The sequence below is a fragment of the Diabrotica virgifera genome, chromosome 3 (assembly GCF_917563875.1).
Source record: "Diabrotica virgifera virgifera chromosome 3, PGI_DIABVI_V3a".
Lineage (NCBI taxonomy): Eukaryota > Metazoa > Arthropoda > Insecta > Coleoptera > Chrysomelidae > Diabrotica > Diabrotica virgifera.
In genome coordinates this window covers 122,025,035-122,038,590 of record NC_065445.1, presented here as the reverse complement: position 1 = coordinate 122,038,590, position 13,556 = coordinate 122,025,035, and the positions used below count along the sequence as shown (strand labels likewise).

Below are 13,556 nucleotides of genomic sequence, written 5' to 3'. Positions count from 1 at the left end.
GTTTTTTTCATTTTCTTCGCAAAACTAATATTTTTCGAGTTATTCGTGGTTGAAAGTAACAGTTTTTCAACGGAAAAATCGACTTTTTTAGAGGGTTTTTTGAGAATAACTCGAAAAATATGCATTTAATAATAAAAACTGTAGATGTCAAAATTGTATCTTTTCGTAGCAAAAACGAAACTGTTTTTCTATAATATTTTTACGACCAATACAAACCGAGATACGGCCTGTTAAAAGTTAGTTTTTTTTCGTCAAATGTATAATTTGAAATAATCAAAGCCAAATAACAAGAAAAATTTTGCATTTTTCCAGAAAAACTTCCATGATGTTTTTTCAAGAATACAATAAGATCTTTAAACAAATAATAAAAACTTTCTAGCATAAAAATTGAGCGCAACTTATGATCAAAAAAAAAGTCGGTACCTGTTTTTCTCTACGAAAAAAACAGTGAAAACAATCCCCTAACTACCCTTGTAACTAAAAATTGGTCTTCGCCTTTCTGTAATTCATTTTATATTTATATTGTCAATATACCCAAGAAGTTTGACCTATTTAAAAGGCCTAATTTTAGAAAAATTTGAGTTTAAAGAAAAATTGATTTTTTGCAATTTTGCATTTTTTATAATTTTCTTCAAAATATCTCCGAAGATACTAGAGATACGAAAAAAATAATAGACTACTAAATTGTAGCTTTTTTAATAGCTAAAATTTCCTTATGCATAGATTTTCATTACAATGAACAGTTAGCGAGATATAGCTGTTTAAAACATATATTTACGAGCAAACATCCCCTTATTGGAGCCCTTTAAACCCACCTCAATTAAAAATTAAGGTATCTTATGGAATTTAATTTACACAGTCTTTTACTCTTCAAAAATCCTACAAAACTATTATTGGAAAAACTTTTCATCGACAAAAATGAAGGAGCTGTGTTTATAAAACTATTTTTTTTTTTCGAAAAATTCGAATAGTCCTTATAGAGCTAATAACCACAGAGCCGGCTCGTGTACTGGATGACTAAAAAACTATTTGTATGTGTATTTTTATATAATTGTAAATTCGTATTTTTGTGTAAATAAATGTTTTTGTAATTCTTTAATTCTACTTTTTTTTCTGTATATAGATCTATTAAATTGTCTACTTATAAAAATTTCAATGTTATTAAGAGTGGTTTTTAAGGGTTGAAATATTATGGTATTATATCCTAAAGCATAAAACAATCATTTTTTAACTAGTCAAAACCAAATTTTACCTATATTAAAGTTTACAATGTTTTTATATAATTTTTGACAATAAGAGTAGTTTACACCCCTAAAAATAATCAACGCCCTTGAGCATGATATAGAATATGAAGTACATGATAAGATGATCCTAACCCCAAATTTTTGTGTAAATTGATGCAAGCCGAAATTATTCTTTTAGGATAAGTAAACTTTTCATATATAGCTCCAACAAGGGTGGTTTTAAGGGTTGAAATATTGTGATATTATATCTTAAAGCACAAAACAATAATTATGTAACTAATAAGAAGCAAATGTTGACAATATTAAAGTTTAAAATGTTATTTTACAATCTTTTACAATTAGGGGTGGTTTTCACCCTTAAAAAACCAAAGACGTACAACGGCTCAATATAGAAAATGAACTAGAGAGTGAAATGAGCCTAGTCTTAAATTTTTGTACAAATCAATGCTGGACGAAAAAATTGCGAGGTTTTGCCATTTTTCCAGCTTATTTCCTCGACTATTAAATTAGCGACCGTCATCGCTTCGACGAAATACATTTTTGAAGTGAAAACTTCTTTAGGAACGTTGTGCACTTTTTGGATGGGGGAAAAGTATTGAATTAGGGACCGTCATAGCTTCGACGAAATAAATATTTGAAGTGAAACTTATTTATGGACGTTGTGTACTTTTTCGATGTAAAAAAGTATTAAATTAGCGACCGTCATTGCTTCGATGAAATCAATTTTAGAAAGTGGAAACTTCTTGAGGGACGTTGTGCACTTTTTGGATGGGGAAAATATTATATTAGCGAACCTTCATTGCTTCGACGAAATAAATTTTTGAAGTAAAAACTTCTTGAGGGACGTTGTGCACTTTTTGGATAAGGAAAAATTATTAAATTAGCGACCGTCATCGCTTCGACGAAATAAATTTTTTAAGTGAAAACTTTTATAGGGACGTTGTGCACGTTTTGTATGGAGGAAAAGTATTGAATTAGGGCCGTAATCGCTTCGACGAAATAAATATTTGAAGTGAAACTTATTTAGGGACGTTGTGCACTTTTTCGATGTCAAAAAGTATTAAATTAGCGACCATCATCGCTTCGACGAAATAAATATTTGAAGTGAAAACTTCTTGAGGGACGTTGTACACTTTATGATGGGGAAAAAGTAGTAAATTAGCGACCGTTATCGCTTCGACGAAATAAATTTTTGAATTGAAAATTTCTTTAGGGAGGTTTGCACTTCTTTGATGGGGAAAAAGTATTGAATTTGCGACCGTCATCACTTCGCTGAAATAAATTTTATACATATTATATAAATTATGTGTATGTATACATAAATAGCAAAGGGCATATGCATCGTGTATATCGTATATGATATAGGTATAGCACTTCTTTTAGGATGGGGTAAAAGCATTGAGCTCGTAATTTATATACTATAAGAAGTTTTCACTTTTGTCGGCACTCCCACGAGTTCCTTTAATTTTTTTTAATTTAATTTTCATTTCCAAAAATAATTTTTTTCGAATATAGTGCCATCTATTCATAACTCGAAAAAATGTCTCGAATAAACGTTACTTATTCTTACGTGAGGAATCCAAATTTGCAATAAAAAATGAAGGCTCCTATTTAAGATTTTAAAGTAATCCCCCACCCCATTTCCGTGGATGGTCGTGTTTGATGTCACTCAATAGATTTTTAAAAATTATTGGACACGAATTTTTCAGTTTTTTGATCTGACGTTTCTTTCGCGCGAAATATCGCCGGGTTCCTATTTAAAATTTTGGAGTTACCCTCATCCCTTTCAGTGCTTGGTTGTGTTTGGTATCATGCGATAGATTTTTGAAAAAAAAAATAATACGCATTTTTAAGTTTTCTGATCTGCCGTTCATTTGCGAAATATTCGCTTTTTTTGTGAAATTTTGTGACTTATCAAATTCCGCTCAAATCGTCAGATTTTTTAAATATACACTGTTCTCCATACACCATTGATTATAAACTACCCAGGGTAGTTGGGTAGTTTATAATCAATGCATATACTTAACTTACCTTATCTTAATCTGACGATTTCGAGTTTTTCTAAGGATAGATTTTTTTTCGGACCCCCCTTAACGAAATCCCCTGTATTAAGAGTCCATATATGGTAGGGGCACATTTACAGGGTACAAGATTTCTCCAGCCGGTCCCAAGCCCGGATAAAAGTGGAGGGTTAATAGGCGAGGTTAGCAACCTACCTATCGTAAAATGAAGCAATGCTCAAAGAACCAACGGGATTCCTCGGAACAGGACGGATACACAGATGACGAAAACGGCGAGAATCAGGACAAATAATAGGAAAAATATACTCAAAATTGCGACATGGAATATAAAATCATTGAACAACAGAGACCAGGAGTTAGAAAAGGAACTGAGAGGAAATCAGATAGAGATATGCGCGATCCAGGAAACAAAAAAGAAAGGGAAAGGACAAATGTGGCTTGGGGAATACTTCTTGATCTATAGTGGTGTACCAAAAAATACGAGAGCCAAAGAAGGCGTGGCCTTAATGATACACAAAAAATGGGCAAATAACATATATGAATGTCAATACATATCAGAAAGAATCGTAGTTACTAAGATCAAATTAGAGAAGCAAAAAATAAATATTATAGGAGTTTATAGCCCAGAAAACTGCAAACCTGAAGTCGACAGACTCCACTTTTATAACGAGCTTCAACAAACAGTCGACGAAATACCAGCCAATGAGATAATATACATTTTAGGAGACATGAACGCAAGAGTCGGTAACATAATTATACCAGGAATAAAGCAACGATTCAATGAAGACAACAAAAATGAAAATGGAGAAATACTTATTAACTTTTGCTCTCAGAACGAATTTCGAATAAACAATACGTTCTTCAGACACAAAGATCAACAAAAATATACATTTCAAAATACAAGAGGACACAGATCCGTTATTGATTATATATTGACAAACAGAAACATCCACCACTCTCAAGTACTAGACGTACGATGCTTAAGTGCAGCTAATATTGGAAGCGATCACAACCTAGTACTTGGAAAAATCAGAATACAGCTACAAAGAAACAGGAAAGAAGACCCTTTTGAATGTGAGACAAGAATAAAGGTAGAACAGCTACGAGACTTATCAGTCGCAGTCAACACGAGATCTATATCAGAGAAGACTGCAAAAAGTACTGAACGAAAACTACATTACACCGGATGAAGACATAGAAGAAAGTTGGAGGAAGATCAGAGATAATATCAAAATGGAAGCACTTGGAGAACGTAAGATAAGTAAACATATACGAAAGAAAAGGAGAACTCCATGGTTCTGTGAAGAAATAAAAATAAAATGCCAAGAAAAAAACAAAAACTACCTAGAATACAAGTCCAAAAGAACGAGACAAACATATATGAAGAATATAAAAGAGTACGAAATGAATTAAACTCAATAGTAAGAAGTAAGAAAACAGAACATTGGGAAGCATTTTCAAAAGAGATGGAGCACGACTTTTATGGGATGCAAAAGGAAATGTGGAAAATGATAAGAGGTCAAAGAGCAGAGATGAAGGAATTAATAGAAGTAAAACATATTGATACAAAAACATGGACAATTTACCTAAAAAACCTCTATCAAACAGCTAATCACAAAGAACTGGAAACACCAGGATTAGAATCGGATGAGAAAACAGAAATTCAAGAGGAAGATATAAAGAACGCCTTAAAAAAGATGAAAAATCGAAAAGCTCCTGGGAAAGATGGAATAGCTAATGAACTTTTAAAATACTGAGGAGATAGACTTCACAAAGAATTGAATATCCTTATAAGTAAAATAATAAATACAGGAAGAATTCCAGAAGAATGGAGAACCACTCAAATGATCGCGTTATTTAAGAAAGGTGATAGGGCAGACCCCAGTAACTATAGAGGGATAAATTTACTGAGCACTATACTGAAACTCACAACAAAAATACTTATGGAGAAAATAATGGCGTGCATAAATATATCGGATGAAACACAAGGATTTAGAAGTGGAAGATCATGTAACGATGCAGTTTTTGTGATAAGGCAAATAGCGGAGAAATAATTAAAACATAATAAACCAGCCTTTTTCTGTTTCATAGACCTAGAGAAAGCACTATATGAGAAAAATTTACCACTGGATATCATAAAACTGATAAAAAATATATATGTAAGAAATAAAATAGAAATGAAAGTCAATGGAATAATAACAGAACCCATAGAAACAAACACAGGAATCGGGCAAGGAGATTCACTAATCCGTCTACTGTTTAACATAATATTGGATGCAATAATAAAACAAGTGAAGAAAAAAAGAGGGTACAAAATGGGCAATAGAGAGATAAAAATACTCTGTTACGCTGATGACACCGTGTTAGTAGCAGAGTGCGAAGACGACCTACAAAGATTATTGCACGAGTTCAACACTAACGCAAAAGAAATGAATATAAAAATATCAGCCCAAAAAACAAAAAGCTTAGTAATTGCCAAAGAACCAATAAGATACAAATTGGAGTTAGACAATCAAATTATATAACAAGTAATGACTTTCAAATATCTGGGAATTAATCTATCAGCCGACAACAATATCGAAGAAGAGGTAAAAGACCAAATAATTAAAGCCAGTAGAACGGCCGGATGCCTAAACGACACAATTTGGAAAAACAAACACCTAAGATTGGAAACAAAGGCCCGAATATATAAGTCAGTTATTAGGCCAGTTATGACTTATACGGCCGAAACAAGACCAGATACAAGCAAAACACGAAGACATCTGGAAACCAACGAAATAAAGATCTTAAGAAGGATTGCTGGAAAAGGACTACAAGATAGGGTAAGAAGTGAGGAATCAGACGCATATGTGGGGTAGACAATATAAATACCTGGGTAAAGAACAGAAAAGAAGAGTGGAATTAGCACATAAGCAGGATGTCTGAATCAAGGATAGTAAGAATAGCCAGGGACAAGTCACCGTTAGGCAGGAGAAGTATAGGACGCCCAAGGAATAGATAGAATGACAACTTAGGGGCAGAATGAAAGGCACCGTTGAAGAAAAACAGGCAGTACTGCCTATATAAAAGAAGAAGAAGAAGAAGAAGAAGAAGATTTCTCTACATATGATTTTCTGACGCGCTCGAGTAACTGCAAAAATTCCCGCTTGGGCTCCCCTACCATAAAGTATTTTGTCCTTAAATAACATTTTAAATTCCTTACCTTTTTATGAGTTTCATCTAATGGAGACAGATATTTTTCAATAAGTTTCTCCCAAAATTTTTTTTCTTTCTTATCAATGAATTCGACCCCGCTTTTAATCAAACTACCGTCGTAGTACCAGCTATTGGGCTCAACGTCTTCCGAAGGAGTGATATTTGAAGAATCATCCTCATCATCGTCGTCATCAGCATCGCCATCTTCATCAGCGAACTCCTGCGTTTGTAGAGGAATTGCTGCTTGTGAAACTCTAAAATATATTTTTGTATTTTTATCTATTTTCATGTACCTAGTGCCCCAGAAAACGAAGCATTTAGAAATCGAAAAATGACTGCCGATATTTTTCAACTGAAATATGTGGCGGAAGTCGATAGAAAAGGCGTGCCATCTCGTGGTTATTGAAATGTTTACCGTATCATGTTTTTTTATTCATATATTGCGACAAACTACGCATTTTAGTTGAACACGTTGAACAGACGACTTTCTTGAAAATATTTCCTCTTTAAATGAGATTTTCTAAATTAAAAAATGTTTATAAACAAAAAGGTTTGTGAGTTGTTTGTTGTAGTTATTATATGTACAAAAGATGGGCCCGATCGGTGGAGTACTTTTTAAACAATTCTAGACAGAGCAATTGTTTTAGACAGGTGGTTTTTGTAAACAAAGGCCAGTTTCATACTCACAAACCAGAACTTGTTTTATTCAAGATATTATGATGTTAATATGGTGTTTAAAAGTTTACCGAACATTTTCCATGGCAAGCTAACAATTTCTAATTAATCTGTAAGAATTACTTTTCTCAATAATATGGATTATTTTAAGAGCAAACAGTAGTGATCAACAGGTAGCAACAAACGCGTTCCAAGATTGCGGCTTTAATTTTGAATATTTTGTCGAGATATTTGGCACACATATTTGTAATATAATAAAGAATGGCGCCACAGAGCCCAATTTCAGAAATATGTTAGTATGTGGAAATTACTCTATAACTAAATAAAATATTGAAAAAAAGGAGCCTGTACCGCCATTAAGAAAGACAAAAAAATACATTTTTTTCAAATAAACTTTTTTATCCCATGCCTAGATTTTGTGTCACATTGGAACTACTAAAAATCGATTTTTTTATAACAAGAAATCGAACGTCACTGAATTGGCAACATTTCGCGCCTAGGTGTATAAAAATTATTGTTTTTGATAGTATAAACGTCGCTGTCAGCTAGCTGTCAGTGTCGAATTACCGACGCACTGTTGCCTCACTTTTGAAAGTTCGCAGAACTTTCGCAATCTTGGACCGCGTTTGTTGGTACCCGTTGATCGCTACTGTGTGCTCTTAAGACGAATGTTTTTCTTGTATTTTTTTCGTAAAATGCTCACTTTAAGCGTAAAATGCAAATTCTTCTTCTTGTAGCCTTCTTCTTCTTATAGCCTTCTTTTGCAGCCTTCTTAACACTTCTGCATTTGTAACTCGTTGGATCCATGGTATTTTCAAAATCCTTCTATAGCACCACATCTCAAAGGCTTCCAACTTCTTTATATTTTCTACTTTTAGTGTCCAGCTTTCCACTCCATACAACAAAGTCAAGAACACGTAGCATCTTAAGGCTCTTATCCTCAGCTCCAGAGGAAGGTCTCGATTAACAAACATCTTTTTCATTTGTGATGAAATGCAAATAAACATTTATGCCAATCATCAAAATGATTTTTGATTAAATGCAAATAAACATTTAAAAGCGCCAAAAAAACCAATTTTATCATTTTTTGCGAACATATTTCACTTATAAAAAGCAATAAAAGATAGCGACAAAAGATAAAAGAGCGAAAGCAGGAGTAGGAATTCTTATTAAGAAAAAGTATAAAAGGAACATCAAATCGTGGGAGCCCATAAATGAAAGAATTATAAAAGTCCATATGACCTTATTCGGTAGAGATATAGTGGTATTAGGAGTATATGGTCCAACAGATGACAGTAACATCAAGGAAAAGGAAAACTTCATGGATACGCTACAAGGTGAAATCATAAAGGTCAAAAAAAGGGAAGAAATAATCATCGCAGGAGATCTGAATGGCAGAGTTGGGAAAAAAGAAAATGACCAAACAATTGGAAGATTTGGAGAAGACGTTGGAAACGACAATGGAGAAAGACTTACAGAACTATGTGAGATGAACGGCCTCAGAATCACCAACGGTTTTTTTGAACATAAAGACATTCACAAGTACACATGGACTCAAGAAACAAGAAACCTTAAGTCGATAATAGATTACGTCATATTGAAGAAAGAAACCACAATGCGAATAAGAGACGTAAGAGTACAAAGAGGAGCAGAATGCGGCAGCGACCATAGACTACTGATAGCAAGATTAGAACTACCATGGGTACACAAAAGTGCACAGAGTAACCAAGAACCACATAAAGAATTACCAACAGAAAAAAGACTGAAGATACACTTACTTCAGGACGACTCCATAAGAAACTTGTACCAAAGAAGATTAGATCAGAAGCTAGTGGAATTTCGTTTTGAGGAGAATATCAACAGTACATACGAACACATAAGAGAAAGCATAATACAAGCAGGTCTGGAAGCGCTAGGAGAAATAGAAAATACAAGAGATAAAAATTACAAATGGGAATTCCACGAAGACACCTTAGAGAAAATAAAAGAAAAAATAGAACTATACCATAAATACCTAAGCACAAAAGATCCACAAGACCTCCGTAAATATAGAGATAAGAACAGAGAAGTTAGGGCTATTACAACGAAAGAAAAAAATGAACAATGGGAAAGGTCATGTAGAAGTATAGAACAGAATATGGGAGGAACAAGAAGTTCAGAAGCCTGGAAAATTGTGAAATCATTACGAGCTAACAGGAAAGAGAAAACTTTTATACAATACATACCAGACGACGAGTGGGAGAACCACTATAAAAATCTACTGATAGAGCAAAGACCAGAATTCAGTATCGATGGAGACGAACAAAAAATAATGACCACAGAGGAAGAAAAAATAGTCATAACAGACAAAGAGATGAAACAAGCAATAAATTCCATGAAGAACAATAAATCAGGAGGACCAGGAGGAATTGTGGCGGAACTAATCAAATACGGAACACAGAAATTAAGAAGAATGATATGCCGAATCATGGAAAGAGCAATAAATGGAGAGGACATCCCTAAACAATGGCAGGAAGCCTACATAACATCGATATACAAAAAAGGTAACAGAAAAGATTGCGAAAATTACAGGGGGATAAGCGTCATCGCTATAATGGGAAGACTGTATGGCAGGATCCTCAGGAACAAAATAGAGAAAAATATAGAAGGTAAAATCGGAGAAGAACAAGCAGGTTTCACAGCAGGGAAATCATGTCTAGATCATATCCATACAATACAACAGACAATAGAGAAAAAAGAGCTAAGAACAAAGATGTACACATGGCGTTTATAGACCTTAGGAAGGCATACGACACCGTGCCAAGGAAAGAACTGTACAAAGCAATGACTAAAATAGGGATACCACCTAACCTAACAGAAGCAATCAAAAACATGTACAGTGGAAATGAAGTAAATATAAAAATCGGAAACAAGGTAGTTGCTAACTTCAAAACAACAAAAGGATTACTACAGGGATGCCCAACGTCACCGACTCTATTTAAAATATTTTTAGAACACGCACTAACAACTTGGAAGACAAAGTGTAGGGGTATGGGAATACCGATAAGGGACAATTATCTCTACACATTGTGTTTTGCAGACGATCAGGTGGTGATGGCTCAAGATGAAGAGGATATCAGTTATATGGTAAGAAAACTAAAAAAGGAATACAAAAAGGTGGGCCTGGAAATAAATATGAAGAAAACGGAATACTTAGTAATATCGGAAGAAGACGTAAAAAACTTAGAAGTAGAAGAACAAGTTGAAATAAAAGGAATGAAGAATTTTAAATATTTGGGCTTTATAATGTCGAAAAGCGGAACAACAGAAGCAGAAATAAAAAGTAGATTGGGACAAACAAGATCTTGCATCAGACAACTCCATAATGTAATCTGGAATAAAAACATCAAGGGAAAAACAAAAAGAATGATATACCAGACAATAGTAAGAAGCATCATGACATATGCCGCAGAAATTTGGGTCATAAACAAAAAAACCCAAAAAAGCATTCTGGCAACCGAAATGGAATACTGGAGAAGATGCTGTGGTCTCACCAGAAGAGACAGAATAACAAATGAGGAGATAAGGAGAAGAATGCAAGTGGAAAAAGATGCCCTGCAATATATAGACGAGAGAAGACTGAAATGGTACGGCCACGTACGCAGAGCAGAAAACACTTGGATAAACAAGGTTGCAGAATGGAGCCCAAGAGGAACGAGAAGAAGAGGACGACCTAGAAGATCTTGGAAAAATGAAGTCGACGAAGCCATGTCTAAGAAAGGATTGGAAGACGGAGACTGGGAAGATCGAAAAAAATGGAAGTCCTGGCTGACGGAAGGGAAACGGCATTAGCTGTAGACAACCCTTTATATATATATATATATATATATATATATATATATATATATATATATATATATATATATATATATATATATTTCAATTAACAACAATTAAGATTAGACAACGAATTAAACAAGAAACAAAAAAGATGATAATATGAAAGTCACGTAGTTTCAAAATGCACAATTCTATTTTATTTAATCTTGCAGAAGTCAGTTTAAAATATCCATAAACAAATTGATATACCGTTGCGTTTCGGTATAACGACATAACAAACATCTGAACTTTAAAGTTATAAACATAATACATATTTAGTTTCTTACTCACCAGCTGAATCTTGTTTTAATTGAAAGAATATGATGCTACAATATTACAGTAAAAAGTTTACCCAATGTTTACCTCGGGAACCTGCTTATTATAAACAAAAGAATAAATTGGTTTAAAATAAAAAAAATTATTTGCTAAAAAATTGTTATAAATAAGCAGTTTACCGTGGTAAAAGTTTGAGTAAACATTTTACTGTAAGATAGCACCATATTCTTTCGATTAAAACAAGATTGAGCTTACTGGTAAAAAATAATCAACATTTTTAAAACGTTAAAGTTCAGACGTTTGTCTATAATATATCCCGAAACGCAACGGTATATCAATTTGTGTATGGATTTTTTAACTGACGTATACCATATATACAATAAAAATGGAGGTCCGGTCCTGATAGCAAGCAAATCTTACAGCTTTATATCACTCCTGACAAATTTATAAATTCAAGTAGTTAAAAGTTGAAATATAATTTAATTTTTACATTGTTTGCAAGATAAAGTTTAAATGTGACAGTGTGTTAAAAAACCGACGATTCTGTGAGTACAAAATTGCATTATTTATATCTAACCATAAAATCAGAAGTTAAAAGGCAATATTTTATCGATTTCAATCCAAATTATCGATTATCGACAACAACTTTTTGCTGATTCAAGTAATTAGGCTGCCGTCTAATTTTGTTAAGAGGCCAGGTCCGGCTTCAGATCCGCTGTTCCAATGCATGTAAATTTTCAACGGGACGATGGCTGAACCGGAATTAGCTACTACTTCACGAAATACACCGACTACGTCACATATCTCTTACTCTCATGCATTAAACAGTTTTAAACATCCTTCAAAAGACCAAGGTATCATACTTTCAACCATACAAGGAATACAAGTTTTCGAATATGTAAAAGCTGTTGGATCAATAGTACAGCCCAAAAACGTTATTTGGGCATCCAGAATCGCAAACAACCGCATCTGCATCTACCTCTCGTCTAAATATATAGTTGACCAATTTCTTCGCTCCCACAAACATGTAATTATTGACGGCAACCAAATTGAAGTAAGAAGATTAATAACTCCTGCCCAGAGATTAATCATATCAGGTGTATGTCCTACTATACCTAATAGCATAATTGAAGACCATCTAAAAACTATGGGTATAAAATCCGTCTCCAACATGACGTTTCTACGAGTAGGCATGCAAGACCCGGAATATAGCCAAGTGCTTAGCTTTAGAAGGCAAATCTTCATAAGTCCTTTAGAAAATGCATCGATTCCTGACTCATTCCTAATTTCATTCGAAAATACATCATATAGAATATACATTTCCATAGACGGTTTAAACTGCTCCAGATGCAAGACGGTCGGACATCAAGATTCTGACTGTCCTTCTTTATCATCATTAAGTAGTCCAATTAATCAAACGGAAACTGACCATCAAGTGAACGTACTCAACTCTGCCAATAAAGAATATAGCCAGCCAGAAGAACAACCACGGAAAGAACACGAAGAAGGTACCCAGACATTAAAGGAACCGAAACTTAACATCACAAAAAATCACGAATTAACATCAGCCACAAACGACCAAACCACTTCCATACAAACAAACAAAGAACTACAGATTTCGTCACAACCACAAATATCCCAAGATTCAGTAATTGAAAGCGATAGAAAAATCTCTGAAGCTATTCATGTTACTAAAAGACAATTTCCACTTCTCCCGAAATCCTTGAAAATGACCTACCTCCTCCCACTACTGAAAAACAAAAAAATAAAAAGCCTAAAACTCAAGATTCTATTCCAGATATTCTCAATGAAATTAAAGAAAAAGTTGAAAATAGAATCCCTTCCTTCACACTTTCTTTTCATGAAATATGTGATTTTCTGTCAAATTCCCTTCACTCAAAACATCCTGAACTTATTGCTAAAAATTATTCAAATGAAAGCGATGAAATCAAAGAAATTCTAAACTTTATATATTCTCAAACACAAAATAAAAGTTTAAAAAACAATATTACCAGATTGAAGAAGAAACTACTTCTAAGCAGTCTTTCTTCTACTGACGAAACTGACTACGAATCAAGTTCTCAAGTAAATAGTTAAAATGGCCAATAATACATTCATATTACAGTGGAACCTCAATGGTTATTTTACCCATATAGAATCCATCAAGCTTCTTATAAACGATTATCTTCCTTTAGTCATATGCATAGAAGAAACCCATTTCAAACATCAAAATGTAACATTAAAAAATTATGTTCCTTTTCTAAGAAACCGAGTTACAGATCATTCA

The 13,556-nt window shown here is 33.6% G+C and overlaps 1 protein-coding gene across 2 annotated transcripts in view; it reads right to left on the bottom strand.

Moving 5' to 3' along the window:
* LOC114334348 (chitin synthase chs-2) overlaps window positions 1–13,556 on the bottom strand; it is a 167,101-nt gene that overhangs the window by 40,088 nt on the left and 113,457 nt on the right. For both annotated transcript variants that reach the window (XM_050646885.1, XM_050646886.1), the window contains exon 16: window positions 6,468–6,714. In XM_050646885.1, the coding sequence (XP_050502842.1) occupies window positions 6,468–6,714 (247 nt within the window). The remainder of the gene's footprint in view (window positions 1–6,467; window positions 6,715–13,556) is intronic.